This window comes from Neophocaena asiaeorientalis, unplaced genomic scaffold, assembly GCF_003031525.2.
Source record: "Neophocaena asiaeorientalis asiaeorientalis breed wild unplaced genomic scaffold, Neophocaena_asiaeorientalis_V1.1 scaffold503, whole genome shotgun sequence".
Classification (NCBI taxonomy): Eukaryota; Metazoa; Chordata; class Mammalia; order Artiodactyla; family Phocoenidae; genus Neophocaena; species Neophocaena asiaeorientalis.
In genome coordinates, this window is record NW_020173710.1 from 1267417 (window position 1) to 1293125 (window position 25709).

The window sequence follows — 25709 nt, forward strand, 5'->3', positions numbered from 1 at the left end:
GAAAATTATTTTCAAACTAAAATTCTATATTCAGCCAAAGATCAAGTGACAGGGTAGATTAAAGACATTTCAAACAGGTAAGATCTCAAATAATGCTCGAGATTCTCATCCCCCATCCCCCATCCCCAACACATACACACACACGCAATGTTATGCTCTGACCTATTCTTTTTGTGAAATATAGTTGATTCACAATATTGTGTTCGTTTCATGTGTACAGCAAAGTGATTCCATTATACATATATATGCATATATATATTCTTTTTTATTCTTTTCCATTAGTTTATTACAAGATATTGAATATATTTCCCTGTGCTATACAGTAAATCCTTGTTGTTTATCTATTTTATATATGGTAATGTACATCTGTTAATCCCATACTCCCAATTTATCCCTACCCACCCCCTTGCCCTTTGGTAACCGTAAGTTTGTTTTCTATGTCTGTGAGTCTGTTTCTGTTTTGTAAATAAGTTCATTTGTACTATTTTTTAGATTCCACATATAAGTGATATCATGTAATATTTGTCTTTCTCTGTCTGACTTACTTCACTTCATGTGATAATATCCAGGCCCATCCATGTTGCTGCAAATGGCATTATTTCATTCTTTTAATGGCTGAGTAATATTCCATTGTATATATATATATATACACCACATCTTCTTTATCCATTCATCTGTTGATAGACACTTACGTTGCTTCCATGTCTTGGCTCTTGTCAATAGTGCTGCTATGAACATTGAGGTGCATGTATCTTTTCAAATTAGAGCTTTTGTCTTTTCCAGATATATGCTCAGGAGTGGGATACCTGGATCATATGGCAACTCTATTTTTAGTTAAGGAACCTCCTTACTGTGTTCCATAGTGGCTGCACCAATTTACATCCCTACCAACAGTGTAGGAAGGTTCCCTTTTCTCCACACCCTCTCCAGCATTTATTATTTATAGACTTTTTAATGATGGCCATTCTGACCAGTGTGAGGTGATACTTCATTATACTTTTGTTTTGCACTTCTCTAAAAATTACAATGTTGAGCATCTTTTCATGTGCCTATTGGCCATCTGTATGTCTTCTTTGGAGAAATGTCTATTTAGGTCCTCTGCCCATTTTTTGATCAGGTTGTTTGTTTTTCTCTTATTGAGTTGTATGAGCCATTTGTATATTTTGGAAATTAATCCCTTGTTGGTCACATCATTTGCAAGTGTTTTCTCCCAGCCATAGGTTGTCTTTTCATTTTGTTCATGATTGCCTTTGCTGTGCAAAAGCTTATAAGTTTGATTAGGTCCCATTTGTTTATTTTTGCTTTTATTTCTATTGCCTTGGGCTAGTGACTGTCTAAGGAAACATAATCAAAACATTGTTACGATTTATGCCAGAGAATGTTTTGCGTGTGTTCTCTTCTAGGAGTTTTATGGTGTCATGTCTTATATTTAAGTCTTTAAGCCATTTTGAACTTATTTTTGTTTATGGTGCAAGGGAGTGTTCTAACTTCATTGGTTTACATATGGCTGCCCAGCTTTCCCAACACCACTTGCTGAAGAGACTGTCTTTTCTCCATTGTATATTCTTGCCCCCTTTGTTGAAGATTAATTGACCGCAGGTGTGTGGGTTTATTTCTGGGCTCTCTATTCTGTTCCATTCATCTTTGTCTGTTATTGTGCCAGTACCACACTGTTTTGATTACTGTAGCTTTGTATTATAGTCTGAATGCTTTGACCTATTATTGAATACTGAAGTTTAGCCATGGTGAGCTTTAAAAATATAGTGCAGCCCATTCCCTCTGGTCATCTTTCTGCAGAATGTTCAAAACCTGGTCCACACAACAACAGCCTTGCCAAATACCCTGACTGTTCTGAGCCCTGTGTTTCTCAGGACAAGTGGTTTGCTGGTTTCCTGGCTTTCCAAAATATTTTTTAATCAAAAGAAAAAGCCCTGAGTTTAGATTTTTGTCAATTTTCATGACACAAATATTTCCCTTAGGGCCAATTTCAAGCTGCCAACATGAGATCAATTTCCTGAAAATGTAATCATCAGCCAGTAAAAGCTGACTCCAGCACACCACTATGTAACGCAGCAGCACTCACTTTAGGCTTTGCCCAAGAATTCCCACAGAAAGGATTCCTATAAACTCTCAGAAAAGCTGAACACAGGCTATGCCCCAGAGACTTCCTATGAAAGTCTTTATTTAATAATGGCAATATTACTCTTTCCTAATACAGTGAAATTAGTGCTTACTACTCAATTTTTCAAAATTAAACCAAATACATTACACAAAGGTGGTTAATATGTAAGAAAAAAACAAAGAAATGTTTAAAACAAAAGGCAAGATAGTGATTACATCTGGTGGTGAGGGAAGGGTACAGAAGTGAGAAGGATCCACACAGGGGCCTTCTAAGGTATTGACGATTTTCCGCTTCTTAAGTCAGATGACATGTATCCAGGTGTTTATTTTATTACTATGCTTATGCTATTTTTAATGTAATATATATTTAATAGTTTAAAATGTTTAAGTAATAATAAAATAGAAAAAAGAAAGAAAAATTATGTACTAAAATAAAATACAGTAGAATATTTTTACATAATCTTCAACTGGGAGGGCCTTCTTTAGCAAGACTCCAAACCCCAAATTGAAAAGATTGACAAGTTTGATTACATCAAAATATTAAATTTCTGTACAACAAAAGATAACATAAATGAAGTTAAAAGACAAGTAACAGAGTAGGAAGGAAAATTTTCTATTATGTGAGGAAAGGATTAATACTTAGTATATATGAAAGGTCCCTACAAATCAATGAGAAAAAGATAAATAACCCATCAGAAAATTGAGTAAAGAATATCAACAGACAATTCATAGAAAAAAGGCAAATATTAAACATATAAAAAATGTTTGATATCACTAATATTGGGGGAAAAACAAATTAAACAATAATGAAATGCCAAGTCTCACCCATCTTGTTGGCAAAGATAAAAAAGATTGATGATACCCAGTGTTGGTGAGGGTGTAGGGAAAGAAAGCCTCTCAAATACTACTCGTGAGAGTGTAAATGAGTACATTCTTCTTAGAGGACAATTTGGTTGTATATCTAACAAAATATTAAATGCATTTTTCAACCCTGCAATTCCTCTTCTAGAGTACTAGTCTTCAGACATACTTTCATAGGTGTACAAAGTACAAATGTAAAAATAAAAAGAAATGCCCATCAATAGGGGACTGATTAAATATATCACAAGATATTGATATAATCGAATATACGCATCTGCTGAAAAAACAAGATTCACTGACACGGAAAGATGCCTCTGGTTTATTGTTACATTAAAAAAAAGCAATATTCAGATCAATATGATTGACTGATATGATTTTATTTATTAAAAAACTATTATGTGTATTTATATATATAAATAAATAACATATATAAAATGTCATATATATGCTTTTTTCTTATATATTTTATATGCTTATATATTTTTTCTATATGCTTTTTAATAATTTAACTATAATATATAAAAGTAGATATAGATATAGATATGTAAAAGCATAGAAAATATTTTGAAAGAAACTTACTAATCTGTTCATTATGTTACCTCTTGTTGGGTCATGTACCTGGGGAGCAGCTGGAGGAAGACTAACAGTTATAACATTTAACTTCTGTATTGTTTGAATCTTTATAAGCATGTATCTGAAGGTTTTTTACACAATTATAATATAAAAATGTTAATGTTTACATAGTTGGTGCAGAAATTTTTACAAAAAATATATTTGATAATGTTTAATTTAGTATAGCTTTGATTGGGACTTCTTTTAGAATAATCCTGATTACTTCTGTCAAAGCAGCTTATGGATAATATGGGCTCACAAGCATAATAACAAAATGGTATATCTCTGACTTCACTCCCATCAGCTCTGCAGAAGTTAAAAATAACTCTTCTTAAAATTTTCCCAAATATTTCTGGCATTAAGTCCCCAGAGGCTATCTCACATATGCTCTGTAAATGAGTCTGCTTTGCTGCCATGTGGTGCCTGCCATTTTTCTCCAGTAATGATGTCTCCGTTCCTTTCACCAAGAGTGGCTAGTATGCCAACAATGTCCATGAAGGCCACATGAGCTGATGTCTGAGCTGAAGGTGCCAATGCTGTTTAGCAGAGGCACTGAAGGTACCACTGCCAACAGAACTACTGCCTTCAACAATGCCACTGCTAATGTTGCTGCCACCATCACCATCATCTTGATACCACCCTTTCCCTCAACCCCACGTCCTTATTTATCTATAAGTCCAATGGATTCAAGTTCTAAAACATATCGCCAATATGCCAACTTCCTTCCAAGTCCACTATTAACACCCTGGCCCAAGCTACCACCATATTTACTTGCACTATTGCAAATACCCTAAATGCTCTCCCTGTTTCCATTCTTACACCAATCCGACCCATTTTCCATGACAGTAGTAAGAATGATCCTTTAAAATATAAATTAGGTCTTATCATTTCCCTGCTCAAAATCATTCAATGACTATTCATCACACTTAGATTAAAATTCAGAGTCTTTACCACGACTCACTAGATTGTATAATACATGATCTGGCCCCTGACTACCTCTAGAATCTCATCTTTTTTTTTTTTTAATTTATTTAATTAATTAATTTATTTATTTTTGGCTGCGTCAGGTCTTCATTGCTGCGAACGGGCTTTCTCCAGTTGCAGAGAGCAGGGGCTACTCTTCGTTGCAGTGCACAGACTTCTCATTACGGTGGCTTCTCTTGTTGCAAAGCTCGGGCTCTAGGCGCGTGGGCTTCAGTACTTGTGGCACACGGGCTCAGTAGTTGTGGTACACAGGCTTAGTGGCTCCGTGGCATGTGGGATCTTCCCAGACCAGGGCTCGAACCCGTGTCCCCTGCATTGGCAGGCGGATTCTTAACCACTGTGCCACCAGGGAAGTCCTAGAATCTCATCTTGTCCTACTCTCTCCTCAATCAAACCGGCCTCCTTTCTGTTCCTCAAACATGCCAAGCTTCTCCTGCCTTCGGGTCACTACATCTGCTGTTCTCCTTGCCTAGAATATTCATCTCCCAGCATTTCATATGGCTTGCCTCCTCCTTGTCATTCATACCTTACCTTAGAAATCTCCTCTGCAGAGAGCAAACTTCCCAGACCTACCAATCCAAATAAAAGCCACTCATTCTCTACTATATGACTTTATTTAATATTCTGCATAGCACTTCTCACTACCTGACGTTGTTTTGTTAGTCCGTTTTCACCAGCAAAAGTACTAGAATCCATGATCCAAGAGAGAAAGGACTCTGTCAATCCTGTTTGCACTGTTTCCTTAGTGCCTAGACTGGTGCCTGGCACATAATACAGGCTCTCAATAAAATTTTGCTGAATGAAGGAATCACCATCACCAATACTGCCAGTGTTGTTGCCAATACCAAAGCTGTTAACCCCTTGTGCTCTTGCTATCCTACTTAGTTTTAGAGGACACCATTATTTTAGCTTTTACTCTTTTGCAGCTCCTTAGACCTAGTCTCAAGTATGGCAATCCAGGTATGACCACAGGTATGACTCCCTGGGGGCTGAACCCAGGGGCATCTTGATTGATAGAAACATGCTGCACCCAGAACCACTCTTCCCCTGCTGCATTGGTCAGTATTCTTGACTCAACCCTGTGTATCTCTAGGCTCTCATCCTCTGGAGCTGCAGTTCTTGATTTTGGCTGCATAAAGAATTACCTGAGGAAGTTTGATGCCTGGCCAGGTCCCACCCTCAGAGGTTCTGATTAATTGGTCTGAGATGCATCAAGGGCGTTGGGATTTTTTTTTAAGCTCCCCAGGTGATTCTGATGTGATAACTGCTGCTTTGGAATAAATTCTTTCACAGGAGCCTCCTTGATTCCTCATATAAATTAGATTCCCGGTAGGTCAATTTCACGTCCTCTTGAATCTCCCAGAATTACGACAAATGACAACTTTAGGCTCAATCTGACACCCCTGAGGCCCTTGCTGCATGGATGAGCTGCCACATACTGATGCTGAAATAGTAATACAATAGTATTTTGACCAAATCAGGGTTCCGAAGATACATTTCATGATCACATTAACTGAGTTGAGGCACTTTTGAGAAATGTAGTATGTGCTTGTTGTCACTAGAGGGCTGTCAGGTAAGGTAAGCAAAAGAAGAAAAGAGGAAGAAAAATTGTCAAACTTCAGAGAATCCATTTACTCCCACAGTTCCTATCATTTTGATGAGTACAAAGCTAAGTTTTCTATCACTTGCCCTGATCACTTTTCAAATGTCCAGTCCTGTATATTCAAGTGGATCCTAGCGATTTCTTCCTGATTGTCCACCACCTCACATTTAAGTAAACACTAAAATCAAACACATGCCTTCCCAAACTGACTTTTCTTTCTGACTTCTGTTTCTGTGCATGACGTTTTCATTTTCCCAGGCACCTAACAAGAAACTCCACAGTCCCATGCTTCCTTTTCCCATATGTCCCCTCCCTCCATGCTCTACACTGATTTGCCTCCTAAATATTTCTCACATCCATTTCTTCCACTTTATCCCTATTGCCATGGCCTTAGTCCAGACCCATAGGACTTCTCACTTGGATTTTTGTAATAACCTCCGAAAGGGTATCTCTGACCCAGTTTGGGGTTGTCTACTCTTTCCTTAACACTGCCACCAGAATGAGCTTTCAAAACCAAAAAGCTGACCGTGATCATGGCAGTCCCCTGCTTAAAACCCTTCAGTGGCTCTACACATAATAAAGTACAAATATCTCTTTAGGGCTCTTTAAGATCTGGCTCCTGCCTACTTCTCCAAACATATGTTTCACAGCCCCTTCTCTTGCATGCTAAGATCTGATGTCTACAAACTTGCAGTTCCCCCATCTGTGCCTTTGCAAGTGTTATTTCCTCTGTCTACAACGCCCTTCCTCCTCTTTTTAACCTTTTTAAGATACTCATCTCTCAAAATTCAGCTATGGAGTTTCCTTCTTTTTCCAGGCAAAGGTAGCCATTCTGGTGCTGCCTGGGCATCAGGATTTTTCAAAGCTCTCCAGGTGATTCTGATGTGTACCAAGGTTGAGAACCACTGCTGCCATATATCTCTAAAACTACAATATATTTCAATTAGTTTTAGGCATATCTGTCCTCCTTTCTAAACTCTAAGGTCTTTGAGGGAATAAACTATGTCTTATTCAATTTTACAGTCCTAGTACCTGGGGAGAAGAAATGAATGAATGAGTGAATAAACCCTCCCAATGATATAAAAAATACAAGTTTCCACTAATATTTTTGTCATATCATAACCACATGTAAGTCTCTTCTGTAAAAATATGATGGAGCATTACCTTATAGGAACATAAGAATTGTCTTGCTGATTTAGACTAAATATTGTCACCAATAGTGTAAAAGAACATGATTATCCTCATTGACAACTACCTTAACCTGCTCAAAGATACACCTATAAATAATTTTAGCTTCCTGAAATAATTTATTATAAAACCATTTAAAAGTTGTTTAGAATTTTAGCTCATCCTATTTTGTGGGGATAAATTTACTATTGGCATGCAGCAGCATTCCAGGGCCTGCTAGGAGACACAGAGTACAATGAAGCCACCTAAAATTTTCTTTTTTAGATAGAATTCGATCCTATGCCCAAGGACAATTTATCCCCACAGCAGCTTCCCTAGATGCCTCCATTACACCATCACATTCTTATCAACAGCTGCTTAGCTAAAAAGTCCTGAGGACAGCTCACCCAGCCCAGCCCAAAAGACTTGAAGATATTTCTGGGATTAGAAGAGAGATAGTTGAGAGACCATGGAAATAGGGGACAGCTGCTGTTGTCATTCCACAACAAAGAAGACACCAGACAAGTTGGGCCTTCGTCCTAGGTAGGAGTGCCTAACCACAGTTTGGAGGTTTCTGGCCCATGAGGAAATACGAAGGCCTAACCTGAGTTGGGTCTGGGACATGTGTTCTTCTAACCTGCACCCTGCTTTGGCAGGGGTGTCCTGTCAAAGACTCTCTCAACTCCTTTCACGTCATTTATCTAGACACACACAGGGTATTTAAGGGCCAGAACCATTACTCTTATCCAAAAGAACAGGGACCTGAACAGGCCATGGACTGGCAGCAAGAAAGTACCTTTGTACATAGGTAGTCAGATCAAGAAAACCAGGGTTCGAAATTAGTTGGAGCACATATTAACAAACTCTCATGTAGGAGCATAGTCTAAAGCTACAGGCAGCCAGGAGGCTGGTTGTCGCCTCAGCTCTAGTCTAAGGAGGACTGTTCAACGATAAAAATGGCAAACATTCTTCCTATTTTCAGGACTTAAAGGGTGAGCATCTTGTCCTTTAACTGAAAGCTCGATTAGCATTGCAGATGGGATGAAATGCACCTGGACACCCTCTAGCTGGGCTCCTCATTTTTTCGCTACTGACCAGCTCCCTTGGTCTATTCCAGACACGAGTAAACTTAAAGCGCTGAGAGGAAAATTTGGAGAAAAGCTATTTACATTTGTGGTAATGGCAAAGTATTGCTCAACTTCGCAAAGGTTGAACCACTAAGTAGGTCCTTGCAGTATTCACTGCTAACATTCCCTATAACACAGAGGAGTGACAACAGTCACTAAACCCCGAACTTGAAGTCTATTTTTTCTAATTAGTTTTCCCTACTTCCACCTTCCAGACCCAGATTACAATATAAGCTTTAATTTCCTTTTTGGTCTTTAGAGGGATAAAGTCCTTTGTTATCTGGCTTTCAACAGACATGGGTTTTGGCTTCAGCTTGAAACGGCATTAACTTCCTGACCACCTCTCATCACCCACTTGGTTGGTTTCCCTCTGGCTGCTCCCAGGATGTCCTGTTTCTATCGCTTCCTCCCTGCTTGCGACAGAGGCCCTGCTCCCACGCTGTTCCTGGTCCCTGCCCCCAGGATTATAGCATCCTGAGTGGTCTGCCATTTGTCTCTATTGCCTCTCTCCAGACTCTCCCTGACTTTCCGGTCTCCATCATATATTCCACACCCAGTGCCCTTGAGCTTCTTTCCGTCCCTGACTCTGGTCATCCCACGTTTTCTGTCTCTTCTCTTTTTTTCCAAAGAAACACTTTTGGATTTGGGATTTCTTTTTCACAAGTTTACCCCTAGGTATCACCCACCCACTATATAGGACTCCATTTCCTTACCTCCCTGTAGTTCAATCTTTCCCCCATTCAGGCTTGAACAATACACATCTTCAAAAGTACCCCCCAATGCCACTAACCAATGGCAACACTAATTGCCATTAAACATTTACATATACTTAAGATTCTTACATTTAGATTTTACGAGTCCCACTTTTAGACCTCCTCTTCCCAATTCCACAGTCACTTTGAAGAAGGAAGGCATTTTTTTCTATAGATGTCTCTGAGTATTTATGGCTGGAATCCTCAATCTGATGGCCAAATGGCAGCATGAAAATATAATGTGAAACTCCCTCAAGTAAACCTTGCTTAAAGTGTTATCTAAAGACCACCTGCATCACAGTCACTTGGGGGAAGCTTCTCAAAATGCTAATTTTAGGGGCTTCCTAGAAATAAGAATTCAATAGGTCTAGGGTGAAGTTCTAGAATCTGTATTTTAACCAGCTCCCTAGAAGAGTGTATAGTTTGAAAATCACTGCAGTAAGACATGCTGCTTACATAGCTTTCCTAACTTTAGGTGTTAGGATCTTGACTGTGGTCACCAGATTATACATCCATAACAGTATGTGGAGAGTTCTTTAACTTGGGACTTTATGAAGACATCAAAAATAACTGAACCTGAACTGAACTCTAATAACAAGAACCATATACCTACTCATAAACACACACACACACACACACACACACACACACACACACACACACTGCTTATTTACCTACTGCATATATTTAGATAAAACCAACTATAAGGTCTACGGTGGGTTTTGTTATCAATCTCCATATCCTCCTTTCTAAGGAAGTGACCTGTGTACATTTTCCTTCCAGGATCTGAGGATCACCATCTGTCTGCCAAGTTGTTAGTATCCCGTGCTGACTGAGATGGGAGATCCAATTCCTGCTTCACAGTGCTTATTAGGAATCCCATGCACTTGCTCTAAGTATTGAGAATTAAATGATTTATATGTTAAGCTTTACATCCTTCCAATATGTTCTGCAAACAGGTGACTACCTATTGTACTAGTTAATTGGAATTGTTTCAAAAGAGAGCTAGCGGGGAGGGAAGGGAATATATGAAAATCAACTGAGGAGCTTTTTCAAGTGACATGTGCCCTCTGTCCAGGATGCCTGAGATTTTGGCAAGATTCATGCTTGTGGATGGGGTAGGAAATTCAGGTTGAGAATTACACTCTGACCAGCATTCTGCATCTATGTTCTCTGGAACAGGTGGAGTCTCTTATTTTTTTAAATCAGCATTTTTAAAGGTGAGAGGTGCATTTTAAATATACTTTGCTGGGAAAATCCACTCGTGCTTTTGAATCTAAGCTGAAAAAAATTCTCCTATTTCTCTCACGACACAAGTCCATAACACAACTCTTCCTCTATACACCATAAACATCCTCCACAACCATTCCAACCCTTACTCCTGGGGCAGCATCAGCTCAGGGTATTACTACCTAATCACTTCTTGCCTTCTATCCATTGATCTAAAGAATGACTTTTACATTTACAATGGGCATCCTCAGAGATTGACAGTATCTACAGTCTTTCCCAGGGCTGGTATGAGATACGGCTTAGATTTTGAGTTTCCCACATATGGTATATGACCAGAGGGAATGTGTTTCTGTCACTAGCTTCATTGACCTTCATCCCTCAACCAAAATGATGGACATCGAATAGCTGTCCACTAACCAATGTATACCCAAAGGAGGAAGACTTAGATTCCACTCAAAAAAATCATTGACCCCTTCTTAGACAAAAAAGTTATGGCTCCTCAGTAAGAAAGTAGCTCAGTTTCAAATAAATTGAATCTCCACATGTCCTAGGCAGACCAGATATCTTTATGCTATTATGGAAAGAAAGGATTCTCACCTTCTACCCAAACAGTGCTTGATCTACTTTCTGCAGTTCTCTAGGCCAGAAAGTGTCTGCTTCAGGACCTGCTGCTGCTAGAAGTAGTTATATCACACTACCTGATCCAGGACCTCAAACATCCTTAGTTTTTCAAAGACACGATAAATCCAGTAAAACATATCCACTACAACAACTATGTAATGGCCCAATCAATATAAACCGAAAGGCAGAGCTTCTGTGTAATCAGTTTTACTTTTTGCCAAAAAGACTGCCTCCATGATAATTGTACACATCTTAATCCACCTAGCTAAACATCTTTCTGTGGAATAGAACTGAATTGAGGGACATTCACAGAAAGATAGACAAGATAAAAAGGCAGAGAGCTATCTACCAGATGAAGGAACAAGATAAAACCCCAGAAAAACAACTAAATGAAGTGGAGATAGGCAACCTTCCAGAAAAAGGATTCAGAATAATGATAGTGAAGATGACCCAGGACCTCGGAAAAAGAATGGAGGCAAATATTGAGAAGATGCAAGAAATGTTTAACAAAGACCTACAGGAATTAAAGAACAAACAAACAGATGAAAAATACAATAACTGAAATAAAAAAAGAAATAAAAAGTAGATTAAAAATTTTTTAAAAAAGAATTGAATTGTGGAAATATGGCAGAAGAGAGAGCCAAAGAAATACCTCCAGTTTAGTACATCTTAAAATGATAGGCAGATAGATAGATATGATAGATAGGTATGATAGACAGAATATATCCTTTTAAATGCAGGGCTGATAGTTGAGATAGTGGGAAAATAAGAGCCAGTAAGGACATGTCAGCAGTAATCCAGAATAAAGAGGAAGCTCTGGAGGTGGCAACTACCTTTGGATAGCTACTGGTTCCTAATAACCCTAGAGTTCAAAAAATCCTATTAGTTTTAATGGGCTAGTCGAGTGCAAGGGACCAAAAAGACAAATCCTGGGGCCCAGGCAAGGTTAGAAGTTAGATCAGGCACACACCATCCCTTTCTTTCTCTGCTTAAAGTCAGACCCCCAAAGGGTGATGCTCTTCATGGATGAATGGGGGCAAAACTACCACCCAGAGGCAGATGGTAGAGATAGGTGCTTGTCCTGGTTTTGGCTCTGCGTAGAAGAGAGAGAGAGAGAGAGAGAGAGAGAGAGAGAGAGAGAGAGAGAAATTTCCTTTAGACATCATAACCCCAGGCAGGTCTGGGTCCAGAAATCACATTACCTCTATGGCCAAAACACCTCATACCAGAAATTTAGCTTAAAATAGTCCTGGACTGGCAGTATTCCCAGGTGAGTAGTAGGAGCAACTCTCCCCTAGAAGTGTTCACTTTAAACCCAGGTTTCAATCTTCAGAGAGAAAGTTCCAATGAAATGTGTGCTCACAAATAAATACCAAAATACACACGAGGGAAAATATGAAAGACAGGTGAAGACATATGGAGGATATAATGAGACGGATCGACATGCATCTAGTGGAAGTTCTAGAAGGAAATATCAAAGAGAATAAGAGAGAATGGCTATGAATTTTCCACAGTTAGCGAAATACAAATCCTCAGATTCAGGCCACATTTAGCGAGCTTGCTCACTTTGTCTACTAAATTATTAGGCGAATATCAACGTTTCATTTGCCCACATGAGAATCCTGGATTGACCACAATCAGGGTGTCCATTCGTGTCATCTTCAAAAGGAGCAAAGGGCAATGAGCACAGTTGCTTGAATAAACCTTATGGTTTTTTTCAGAATACTAGACATGCGATTCTGTATAATCAACACAGACATTTCCTTCAGAGTCTGAAGTGGTATCTGGTAGGTGAGCTCTATTAATTCTAACTCCTAGCTTGACCATTCTGCAATCTCCAAAAGGAAAAAGAGAGAGAAAAGTATGCATTTTGATGCAGTATACTGGGAAAAGTGTGCATTTAAGGGCCAGGTACACCTAAGTTCAAATTCTGACCCTGCTACTGTGCTTCAGGTCCCTACGTATAAAAATTTTTTAATAAACACAGTGGGGGAAGGTTTGAGAACTGAATGACTGAGATAACATGTAAAAAGCCAGCCAGATCACTGGTACAGCACAAGTGATTATTCCCTTTTCATCTCCCCATCCCTCTTCTTAGGTCATGACTTTCAGACTTTTGTCCAAGACTGAGGTCAGATCCCTGATTAGTTTTTAAACAAATTGTCTACTTTTGACAAAATGGCCCTTTTAGGTATAAAACTTTGTTAAAATTTTGAAAAACTAAAATTATGTTTACTATTTCTCAACTTCAAGATGTATATGGTCAAGCTGGGTCTAAAGATTGAAGAGATACTGACCAACGAGAATGGCCAGCCAGTGTGACCCAGATGGAGAGGATGACTGAAGTAGGAGAAAATATTTGGCATGACAAGCTAGATTTCAAGTCCATAACTTAGTACTAGCCAGGGAACATTGGAAGACTGTGGTCAAGGCAAGCTGGAGAAGGCTGGTGACCAGAAGTTTAGGCTTCAAAGATGAGGAACATAGGCAAAAGCCATAAATGAAAAGCTAGGCATTTAGTTATTCAGGGTGACCTGGATTACATGTGTCAGATGCCAGGCACAGAGTACTGAAGCTACAAGTCAGAGCTCAAATTAAGAGTTTAGGTGACAGGGATGAAAAGCCCAGCCCAGAAGGACTGTTATACCACTGTTAACCCACTACTAGTACAATGCCTAGCATATAGCAAGCCCTCTGTTGAATGAATGAAAGAATGAATGAATGATCAAGCAACCACCGTGAAGCCATGTAAAAATACTGGAAGGTCAGTAGTAAGATTAACAGTGAAACTAAGTCTAAATTCTAAAGGCAGGCAGGTTCACTCAATGGTTAAAGACCACAGAATCAAGGGAACCAGAGAGTCCCTAACATCACACGGGTAGCAGGATTGCTGCGGTTCTGGAGAATATTTTGCAAACGGGGTTGAATTTTGGGTGTACCGTGTGTGAGTGTATGTGAAGCAAGATACTTCTTTCATATCTTAAATGCATGTTAGGTAATTTTTTCTGATCTCACTGTTTTTTCTTCTGTTATATTACACCTTAATGTTCACTCCCAGTGTTACATTTACTCCCAAGTGCACTCAAGGACTTCAGAAAGCAAACAGCACCTGCTGATGTATCACACTTGTTTTGCCGTGACCTACCTAGATTCATGGTTCTTAACTAGCAGAGGGAAGATAAGGATATGTACCCCTGGAGTCGTTTTCTATTGTTTCATAACAAATTACCAATTTGTTAGTGGCCTAAAAAAGTGGCCTAAAAAAATACGAATTTGTTAGCTCACAGTTCTGTAAATCAGAAGGCTGGGTAGTGTGGCTGAGCTCTCTGCTCAGGGTCTAACAAGGCTGAAATCAAGATGTCAGCTAGGCTGCTTTCTCGTATGGAGCTTGGGATCCTCTTCCCACCCCATTCAGGTTGTCGGCAGAACGCAGATCCCTGTAGCCAGAACACTGAGGTCCCCCTTTCCTTACTATCAGCAGGGAGCTACTCTTGGTTCCTAGAGGCCACATTCCACACCCCTTGGCCCCAAAGGCAGTATACGGCATAGATGTTTGCTTTCTTCTTTTTAGATGTTTGCCTTCTTTTTTTTAGATGTTTGCTTTCTTCCAAGCCTGCCAGAGTGTATTTCTCTGACTTCCTTTTCCCACCAGTCAGAGAAAATTCTGCTTTTAAAGGGCTCATGTGATTAGGTCAGATCCACAGGTATAATCTCGCTATCTTAAAGACAACGGATTTGGGACTTTAATTACATCTGCAAAATCCCTTCATAGCAGCACCTAGATTAGCATTGAATTGAATAACTGGGAGAAGATGTGTGTATAGAAGAAGCTAGGAAATCTTAAGGGTCTACCTTAAAATTCTGCCTACCATAAATGCCAATGTTGAGATGTTCCTATTTAGATAAATACCATAAAAAGTGGGAAAAAAAGAAATATCAACCAATTGCTTTAATTTTTTTGTTGTAATATTATTATTTCAGACACTTCACTCATTAACATGGCTCATTTGCTATAAGTTAGTCAAACTAGAGGAAACTCTGGGAAGATAACAAAAATAAAATAAAATAGAATAAAATAAAATAAGTGTGACCTTGGGCTTAAATCTTCACCACTAAATGCTAGCTGTAAAACTCTGGGTAAGTTACTTAACTCTTCTAAACTTCAGTTTCCCTACCTACAAAATGGGGATAATAGTAGTATATTCATCATATAGTGCATGATGGATTAAGTGAAATAATATGTGCAAAGCACTTAATACAGTATCTAGCACTAATTTAATGATAGCAATTATTATTTTATCATTGAATGATATAAGACATGTAAAACTGTCTCAGAAAGCATAAAGAGTGATTCTGATGTAACATATTATCACTAGGTACACATAGAGGGCACACCATTAGACAGGTATCCTGTACATAAGGTGAATATGTTTACTATGTACACATATTATCACATACTTATTTAATGTACCACTTTAATTGTGCAGTTCAAATTCCCACTTACCTTTGTCTCTGAACACATTCAGCATAAACAAATCAGCATACAGTTGACCCTTGAACAACACGGATTTGAACTGTGCAGGTGCACTTATATGTGGATCTTTTTCAATAAATACATACTACAGTACTACGTGAACCAAGGTTGGCTGAATCCGAAGATGCGTAACCACAGATACGGAGGGCCAATTGTAAAGTTGTAAGTGGATTTTTTGACCTCTAACCCCCACATTGTTCAAGGGTCAACTGTATGCTCCCAAGACGAAGAACATAAAGAGGACTGATAATCATCTTTAAATAGATTAAAGGTTTTGTATGGATTTAGTAGCCAGAATTATAACCAGTGGAAGGAAAATACAGAAATGCAGATTTGGGCTAAATACAATGAAGAGATTCGTTAACATTTATCAAAAAAATGGACTGGGTAAATAGTAAGTTCCTTGTCCCTGAGTGACCACTTATCGGGGAAGTTTGTAAAAAGAATTCATGCGTTAGATATGAGGCTTACACTAGTGACCTTTAAAGTCCCTTCCAATTGTAACAGCACGCACACATGCATTAGCCTGATTGATATTTCTATATAAATGTTTGCCACTAGATTGTTTCACCAATTAAAAAATACATATGTATATGTGTATATATATGTATGTATGTATATATTCCTTTTCTTCCCTGAAAGAAAAATAAAAGATCTCTTCCTCAGATTTTGACCTGGAGTGAAATTTTGAAGCATAAGTTTCATATGTCTTAGTTTTTCTCTCTTTAGATCAGGCCACATATACTGCTTATTGTTTTGAAAAACAAAATTATGCTTAGTCCATATTATTTACAAGTGAACCACTAATATTATACTTTGCTTCTAGAAGCTCCATATCAGTGCATCACTTCACAGTTGCTTTGGAAATTACCGTTACCATTCTCTTTGTGTGTCAGGCCTGCAGTGCAGAAAATATGACTATTTTTTCCAAGTTCATTTTCTCAGTGGCCCTTATTAAACTGTTCCAAAAGCTAAGTGTGACACCTGTAATAGGCCCAGGACTCACAGTCATGCACTATATTGGGAATGAATCTCAGCTCTTCATTTTGTGTGTAAGTCTACCTTGTATATGATTGCTTATATATTTTCTTTCAACATTTTCCCCTTGTTTACAAAGTAATACATATTCACCGTAGAAAACTGAGTCATTATATAAAGGTACAAATAACCAAAACTTTCATTATTATCTTAATCAGCAACCAAAGACAATCACCATCAAGCATTTATGAATATTCTTCCAGAACTCCCTATGCTTATATACACATATAGATACACAGATAAATAATCTTACATAAATGGGATTATTCCTCATGCAGTTATATCATGACATCTGTTTTCATTTTAATGCATCATGAGCTCCTGTCATGTCAATGAATATAGAGACTTACCCCTTAACAGCTGGTGGTTAGCACATCGTTCCTGTCTGCTAGTAACCCTTTCTTGAAAAAAACATCCATTGCATACTCCATGTGGTCCGTGAGGAAGATGATCACAGTAGTCTCTCCCCACATGGTGTGTGGCAGGGAATCAGTTGACCCAGAGAGGTTTCCTAAGACCAATCATCATAGACCCTGAGATTTAATATATCAACACCAAGAGAAAGTTTTACTTCCTTTGGGTTTGAGAATTATTAAGACATTATAAACTGAAGTTGCCTGCAGCCATCTTTGCTGAGTACAAAAAGGAAGCTGTCTGTGATAGGAAAATTGAAGCCAAAGCACAAAAACAAGCAGAGATAAGCAAAGAAGAGAGGCAGACAGAAAGAGAAAGTTTTGATATATCTTAGACCCTAGATCCAGCCATGCCTAAAGCTACTTCATCTGGACTATAGTCTGTGCTGCTATAAGACAACATATGGGGACTTCCCTGGTGGCACAGTGGTTAAGAATCTGCCTGCCAATGTGGGGGACACGGGTTCGAGCTCTGGTCAGGAAGATCCCACAGGCCGCAGAGCAACTAAGCCCGTGCGCCACAACTACTAAGCCCATGCGCCACAACTACTAAGCCTGCATGCCTAGAGCCCATGCTCCGTAACAAGAGAAGCCACCGCAATGAGAAGCCCGCGCACCGCAAGGAAGAGTAGCCCTGCCCGCCGCTACTAGAGAAAGCCCTCGTGCAGCAACGAAGACCCAATGCAGCCAAAAATAAATAAATAAATTTAAAAAAAGACAACATATGCTTTCCCACAAAATTACTGCGTTATGCAAAGTTGTTCAATAAAAACCACAGGGCTTATGGGGGAAATGGGGCTATGAGTGCAACAGTTAAGAACTGTCAGTGACACATACACAAAAAGATACAAACCTAATGAAAATGGTAGCAGTTTTACACATTAAATGGTTAAGAAATACATAAATACTACAATAAATATGGTGCTTTATTTTGAAAAAGAACTAAAGTTTGCTTGTGGAAATGGGTTATCAGAAGGGTTGCAACTTGTGAATTATTGTGAAGTGGTGGAAGGAGGGTTATCTGAAATCAGATGGAAAGCTGTAACACTCCATGTGGATGAGTGTGACTCAAAACACACAATGAAGTGAGGTAACTGGTAGACGTCTGGGGTCTGTGTGCGTGTATTTTGTGTATTCCTACGCAACTTGATTCATCCGGGTGTAGTTTTCTGTTTTCATCTGTATCTGGCTGACAAATTTGCACATAAGCAAATGCAAAATTCACCTTCCGCTTAAACTGTCTCTAATATATTAGTCACAAAGGAATAGACAAGTGTTAGAGCAGTCTGTACTTGACTATGTTAGTGAATAAATTCCCTTTTTTCGTTTAAGATAATTCCAGTTAGCTTTCTTCCAGGGTCCTGAATAGTAATACGTATTTTAAGTGTCAGGCTGGCTTTTCTGTGTCTCTTGACACATTTCTAGACTACCACTCTCTACTTTCAGTTCTTGTGTGCTCAGAGATTGAAAATTCATCTTAATATGAACATAAACTATCATTAAGAAGGTGGAGTAGACCTGAAAAAGATATAAAAATTCCAAAGCCAAATAGATTTTTTGAATTTGTACTATTATAATCTGTAACACAACTGACTTTTCAAACAGATAATTGAAAGTTGATGATTACAGAATTTAGTCTTGGCCCTGACAACTGTGGCCAGTTTCAGAATGATTTTTTTCATGGATTCTTATATTTCAAAATCCACAAAAACTCTCACAGAGATTATAATATTAAATCTTTTCATGTCAATATTGTATCTCAAATCACCTAACCCTGTACATAAAAAGTTTTCCCCTGAGTTATCATGTTAGCTCTTGTTTATAACAAAAGCCTACATGCATTACAGTTTTGTTACTGATGTTTTGAGTGATTATCCTTGGGGTTGGAGCAAAATTGGCTCCAAGGATACCGCCATTTTGTATTATTCTTGACAAGAGGAGAGAGCAAGTATCCCACAGACAAGCTGTTCTATACACTGGCTGTGACCCTAGCCTTTGAAACTCCTAAGTAGAGTTTATGCTGTGCAGATAAGGAGGCATAAAAAGTTTCCTTAAACCCACCTTAGCCCTAGACCTGTGCAGTTTTTATAGTCATTGGAAATGAGCCAGGTGGGAAAATGTTTTATTCTCATTTTTATCTATACATATAATTTTGTGCCATTATACAATTCTGTTGTGAAACTAATTCAAACAACCATTTAATTTGAGTGTAATTTCAGTTCTCAGTTACCCTAGAAAATAGTATCCTCTGGATCAGGGGTTGGCAAAACTTTTCTGCAAAGAGCCTGAGAGTAAATATTTTAGGCTTTGAGGGCCATAGAGTCTCTGTCCCCACTACTCAACTCTGCTCTGAAAGCAAACATATACAATATATAAACAAATAGGGCTGGTTGTGTTCCAATAAAACTTTATTTACAAAAAGAGACAGCAGGACAGATTTGTCTAGTGTACCAGTACCATAATTTGCCAACCCCTGCTTTGGACCAATAACTTTCTTTTTCTTTCTTTCTTTCTTTCTTTTTTTTTTTTTTGATGGAGCCTTGCAGCAGTCTCTTGAGACTCAAGGAAGGCCAAGCAGGCAGGAAACTGAACTATCCCTGCTTCAACTAAAATTGTTTTTATTTTTATGATATGTGGACTTTTGCATGAAATTAGGCTTGATTAAAGGGTTCCATTTCTAATAAGGAGAAAGGCTTCAAAACCACTGCCTTGGACTAAGCCTAAAACCTGCTGCTTTAAAACTCAAGAACAGATGTTTCAGGCAAAACAAACACATCTTCTGACATCTTTAAAAACGATCATAGGTGGTACACATGTGTTTTGATGTTCCCAGAAATTCACTTTCTCATAAAATTGATAAAAGCATTTACATAGATAATTTTAACAGCTCTAAAAATGTTATCAGCTTAATCTTTCCTAGTTCATTTTAACTGTTTTCTAAGTATAATGTTTAAAGTACCTTAAAAGGTCCAAGAGAGGTGGTATGGTATAGTGAAAAAAAGCACCAAATTGGGACTCTGTGTTTTCATCCATTGTTAGATTGTGAGCTTCTGGAAGAGAGGAACTAAGTTGTCTTTTTCATCTTTGAATTATCCTCAGCACCTAGAATAATACATGACACCAAACTTTAATTTTTTTTTTTTTTTTTTTTTTGCAGTACGCGGGCCTCTCACTGTTGTGGCCTCTCCCGTTACGGAGCACAGGCTCCGGATGCGCAGGCTCAATGGCTATGGCTCACGGGCCCAGCCGCTCGGCAGCATGTGGGATCTTCCCGGACCGGGGCACGAACCCGTGTCCCCTGCATCGGCAGGCGGACTCTCAACCACTGCGCCATCAGGGAAGCCCCAAACTTTAATTTTTAAGGCAAATGTAAATTCACTATCAGAAAGCTAGGAAGAGAATAAATTCAGGTAGTTTATTTACTTGTATCTTTCCATAATCCATAAGGAAAATAGCATATCTCTCCTAGTGAGCAACAAAATAAAAAGTTAGTACTTTGAGATATATTTTTATACCTAGGAAATTAACATGTTTAAAACTCATAAAAGCTAGGGACTTCCCTGGTGGTCCAGTGGCTAAGACTCTGTGCTCCCAATGTAGGGGGCCAGGGTTCGATCCCTGGTCAGGGAACTAGATCCCGCATGCCGCAACGAAGAGTTCACATGCCACAACTAAAAGATCCCCCGTGCCGCAACTAAGACCCGATGCAGCTAAATAAATTTTTTAAAATAAATTTATTTATTTATTTATGTTTATGTTTGGCTGTGTTGTGCCTTCGTTGCTGCGCCCGGGCTTTCTCTAGTTGCGGCGAGCGGGGGCTACTCTTTTTTTTTTTTTTTTTTAGCTCAAACCCGTGTCCCCTGCGTTGGCAGGCAGGTTCTTAACCACTGCACCACCAGGGAAGCCCTAAATAAATATTTTTAAACAACAAAAAAAAGCTAATAATTATTGGACAGTGCCAAAAGTCATGTCCTCACAAGGATCCACAAATCCCTTATGTGCAATTCTTAAATCCCAAAAGCTCTGGAAACCAAACATTTTTGTTTTGTACTTTTAGTAACTTATTGACAGTTAAATTACTCTAACCTAAACTTACTTGACAGTGGTAGCTGATCTGAACTGAAGTAGGCTATTTACTGGTATTTATTTACCACGTATGAATAATCATATGGTTTACTGCAAAAAATATTACCCTATTTCATTATGCAGCGTTTTCCCTGAACTTCTAGGGTGTTAAAGAATACACAATCTATGGCATTTGGTTTTACACAACTCCAGATCTTTTCCTGGTTGCTTTCCGGAGTAATCTAGAGCCCCATTCCAGCCTGAGGCCATGCCACTGGTCCCACTTATCTTTTCTGTGACCATCTTGAGCAACAATTGAGGCTGCAAACGGATCAGAGCGCCTTCCTTCCTGTCATGGCAGTGGGAAAAGTAAGTGTGCCTCCCAATCCCATAGAAAGTCAGTATTATCACTTTGATGGTCCATGATGCGTTAAGAAAGAACATCTTGGTCTTTTAAAAAGCACCCTTCTATTTTCATCACTGGACATTGGGCAGTCGAGGATTAGAATTAAGTTACTAGCTCTTAGCCTCGCAACGGAATCTGCTCAATATATATTTACCATTTGGCTGACGCACATCTTGGCCAGTATGTAAGAATTTCTCTCGCGTTAAGTGTGGGCAAAAATGCGTATTTGTAGGGAGAAAGTAACCGGAGGCCCTACAGTGGCTCAGCTCCAGCAACAAATCCATCATTACTCCATGCAACTGTCACGCTCCCCACGTTTCTCTCTTGGACCCCACCCTCTGGCCGGCAGGATCGTACCTAGGGATCTCAATTAGAGAGCTTGTAGTAAATAAGACGGGTTATGCCCATAACGCTAGAGGAGGTGGACCTGCCTACTCCCTAGGGTGGGATATTCCGCGCTTGGAAAAATTAACACGAAGTAGATTCAAACCACAATGCTAACTTTTCCCGACAGCATTTCCTTGTAAGAAAAAAAGCAGACCCCAAATCACCCCTCTAAAAATGCCTCTTCAGAACTGCAGTTAGTGGGTAGAACACTCCGCCGGACCCCACCTACGTCGGGCGCGCTCTCACAAGGCCGGGGAACCTCGCCGCTCCTGCGCGGGTTCTAGACTCCTCCCCTCAGGACGCTCATCACCACCCTTCCCCGCTACTTCCGGCCCTCACAGAACGCCCTCAACGCGCCTGCGCCGTTTTGATAGGCTTTTCGAGTACAAGAAATCTGAGCGCTGCTTCCCAGGAACCGCCCCCGCCTCCTCTTCGCCCCGCCCACGCCTTACTGTCCTCTCCTGAAATCTCGCGAGGGTTGGTGAGCGTCCGTATTTTGCGGACAACTAGCTTTCCCAGCTGCTGTAATTGCAGCTGCGGGAGAAATTGGAGCTGCTGTCGTCGGCGTGCGCCCCCTCCCCCACTGAGGAGAGCCACCGCCTCTTCTCTCGCTCTCCTCATACACCTATCGCCGGGAGCGGCGGCAGCAACAGTCCCTGAACCCACCGGCGCCTCCTCAGGCGGCCGCGCTGCTGGTCATTCCCTCAGTCCGGCAGCTCCCGGCGGCCCCCTGCCACTGTCCGGCTCCTCACTTCAGATCGTCTGCTCCCTCCTCATCCTTCCCCGGGGCCCACCTCCCCACGGCCTCGCCGGGGTGGAGGACGACGAGGAGGAGACGAGAGTCACCCTCCCTCCAGGCGGCGCCGGCTCCCTCACCCGCGGGTGTGTCTTATAAATGGCGTCGGAAAGCGACACAGAGGAATTCTTTGATGCCCCTGAAGATGTGCACCTAGGGGGCGGCTACCCTGTAGGGTAAGTAACCGAAGCCATGGCCCACAAGCCGGGCGTCCCCGTCCCCCGGCTTCCCCTGTGCCTTCCCCCGTGCCTTCCCCCCTACACCCCTCCCAGGGCCGGCTGTGTCCGCCACCGCTGCTCCTCTCCGCCTCCCTCGGGCACTTAAGAGACAGTCGGGGGAGGGCGATTGGCCACTTGGGCAAACCCTCCTCTTTTCCCTGGTGAACGGCCCCAGGGGTTCCTTTCTTGTCTTGTCCAGCTTTCTAAGAGGTGGGACAGTTTACGAACCTGAGAGCCGGAGATTTGTATTTGTGGGGTTCAGAGCATACTTTGGAAACATCCGTTTTAGCCTTGGGGGCCATAGTTTAAAGGAGCAGCAACAGGAGAAATTACAGTGCCCAGTTTTTTTTTTCTTTTGCCGCTAACTTAGCTATTCGTTTCAGGGGTGGCTGTACCTCTCCCTATTTTGCCTTCTTCTCTTCGTTGCACAGAAAGAAAAGGAGCGGAGCGCAGAGTGGGGGGGGGGGAGATTGGGGGTTTACTTAGGAAAGTCCTCTAGGTGATGTACTCTAGATCCACGGTGTTTTATTAAAATAGCACCTTGCCGTGAGGCAAAGGAAATCGAAGACAAGGTCCTTTGCCATTAGGGAGAATGCGGTCTTAAAAGCGTAGCCGGACATAAATGTGCACAACCGACTACAGAGATGCAAACAAGTGCTGAGTAATCTGTGGTTAGAAGGAGAGCCACAGCTTTGTGCTCTTTATCTAATTCTGCAAGATGTTTTAGTGGTGATTAATACGGGAGATTCTGAGTAGGAAATAGAGTAGTTGGAATGCTTCGCTTGCCTGGGACTTCTACTTACCCACTCCTCCACTTTTCAAAGTTGGAATATGTTTAAAGCGATTTCACCGAACTCTTCTACTGGGCTTGTGTGGAACTAGAGGCAGTGAAATACATTTTCATGCTATAAGAACTTGAAAATCGGTAAAATTTGTATGTTAATGTAAGTCACTAATATGGTTCCAGGAGTCAGCTGCCTTCAATTTGCAAGCTTACCCGTGGAAGAGATATCTTAATGCAGATAATGTTATCTGTACATTCTAGAAGTCGTTCTAAAACCTAATATGTATTATATATAATATATACCTCAAAAGTTACAGCAACAAAATCAGAGAGAACTTTCTACGTTGGTAGATCACTGATGAGTGTGTTTCCACCAACCTTCAAATCACTGTTATGGGATTTGGGGGCTGCAATGGCCAATCTTGAGATGGCATTGAATCTCCTTCAAGTTCAATATATGAAACAAGTTCATAGCTAGATGTTAGAGGATAGAAAATTCACTTGGATTACCAAGTACATTGGAGCCCCCTGAAATTAAATTTTGTCTTTGTGGTATTCCCTTTAAAGTAATGAACTGTCAATTCAGGTTAAATAAGAGACCTAATCCTTTAGTTGTTGTTGTTGTTGGTGGTGTGTGTGTGTGTGTGTGTGTGTGCACGCGTGGAGGGGGAAGGGAAATAACCATCGACATAAATGATTTAATCAATTTAGAGCTATGTGAATATTGTTCCTTTTCAATGAATATAACAAATTTAAGTTTGAAGGACAGCTACATCAGGACCTGTGTAAACTGCCTAGTAGTCCAGTACCTGGCACAGAGAAAGAACTGCAATGTTCATTCCCTTCTCCTTCCTTTCTTGGAATTAGCAAATTTAACTTCACACAGTGCTTACTTTGGGAGGAAGTATGCAGAACTTGGAGTTATTTAACGTATCCAAACCGAATGAGTCATTTTGATAGAATTGATAGAGTCACTTATTCCCTCGTGGGATAATATAGTTTCTCAAGCACTTTGATCCTTTGATATGCTAGGTGAAAAGTAAAAACATCTCTTGGGACCCAGCCTTCTGATTTTAACTCTAACCTGCCTATATATTGAGAGTGTTGAGCTCTGTAGATAAAACTGTTAGTCTGTGAATTTTTCAGCTCCATCCTGCGTTAGTGAGGGGATTTGGAAGAGAATTAGACTCATCTGGAGAATTGCATCTGAAAAGAACTAGCAGTACTGGGAGGACTGCACAAGGTTGGCATCATTAGCATTTCCTCTGTCCTTTGTGACAGTTTTTGTCATTTTGCATAAGGTACTGTGAGGAGACTTGGCTGGGTAACTAACAACCTAGAAATGCAGTGAGAAATCTTGATTTGTGGAAACACGTGGTATCACTAGATATCTGGTCATTAGAAGTATCCTCTCTCCCTTGACATATACTTGGAGTAGCATACCATACAAACTCTAAGAGGTTAACAGACTGAGTTTGGGCACTTTAAGAAATGTTCCTTGCATTGCGCGTTCTAGAGTACACAGACCATTTCACCAAATTGTAGTAAACTGAGTAGACTGTTGAGAGTTATCTCGTGTTTTGTTAATCAGCAGAATCCAGATAAACAATCCATTTCCTAAAATTGATTTATTTCTTCTTTTCCCCTTCCAGTGGTGTCTTCAACTTTGTTATTCTACTCTTTGAAAGCAAATTTAATAAGTTAAAAATAAGCCCAGTTGTTTATAGAAAGGCTTGATTCGAATGCACCCTACTATAACACAGTGGCAGATCATCTCCACTTGTACAGCTTTGCAGTGTGCATCAGTTATAATGCTTTATTTTGATTGGTATTTTAAGTCAGGTTTCCTTATTCTTATCTCCATTTTAATGAGAAAGCTTAGGCTCAGAGAGGTTAATGAATTGGCCTAGGAGACAAGTGAAAGCTGGGATTTGAAACCAGTTCTTCGGACTTCTACTCCAGTATTTTTTCTAGTACATCATAGCTGCCC

General features: G+C 40.0%; 1 protein-coding gene across 1 annotated transcript in view; it reads left to right on the top strand.

Annotated features, from left to right (window-relative positions):
* Positions 1 to 22410: 22410 nt before the first annotated feature.
* WDR44 (WD repeat domain 44) overlaps positions 22411 to 25709 on the top strand; it is a 75651-nt gene continuing 72352 nt past the window's right edge. The window contains exon 1 of the mRNA XM_024750586.1: positions 22411 to 22893. Coding sequence (XP_024606354.1) covers positions 22817 to 22893 — 77 coding nt within the window. The 5' untranslated portion in view covers positions 22411 to 22816. The remainder of the gene's footprint in view (positions 22894 to 25709) is intronic.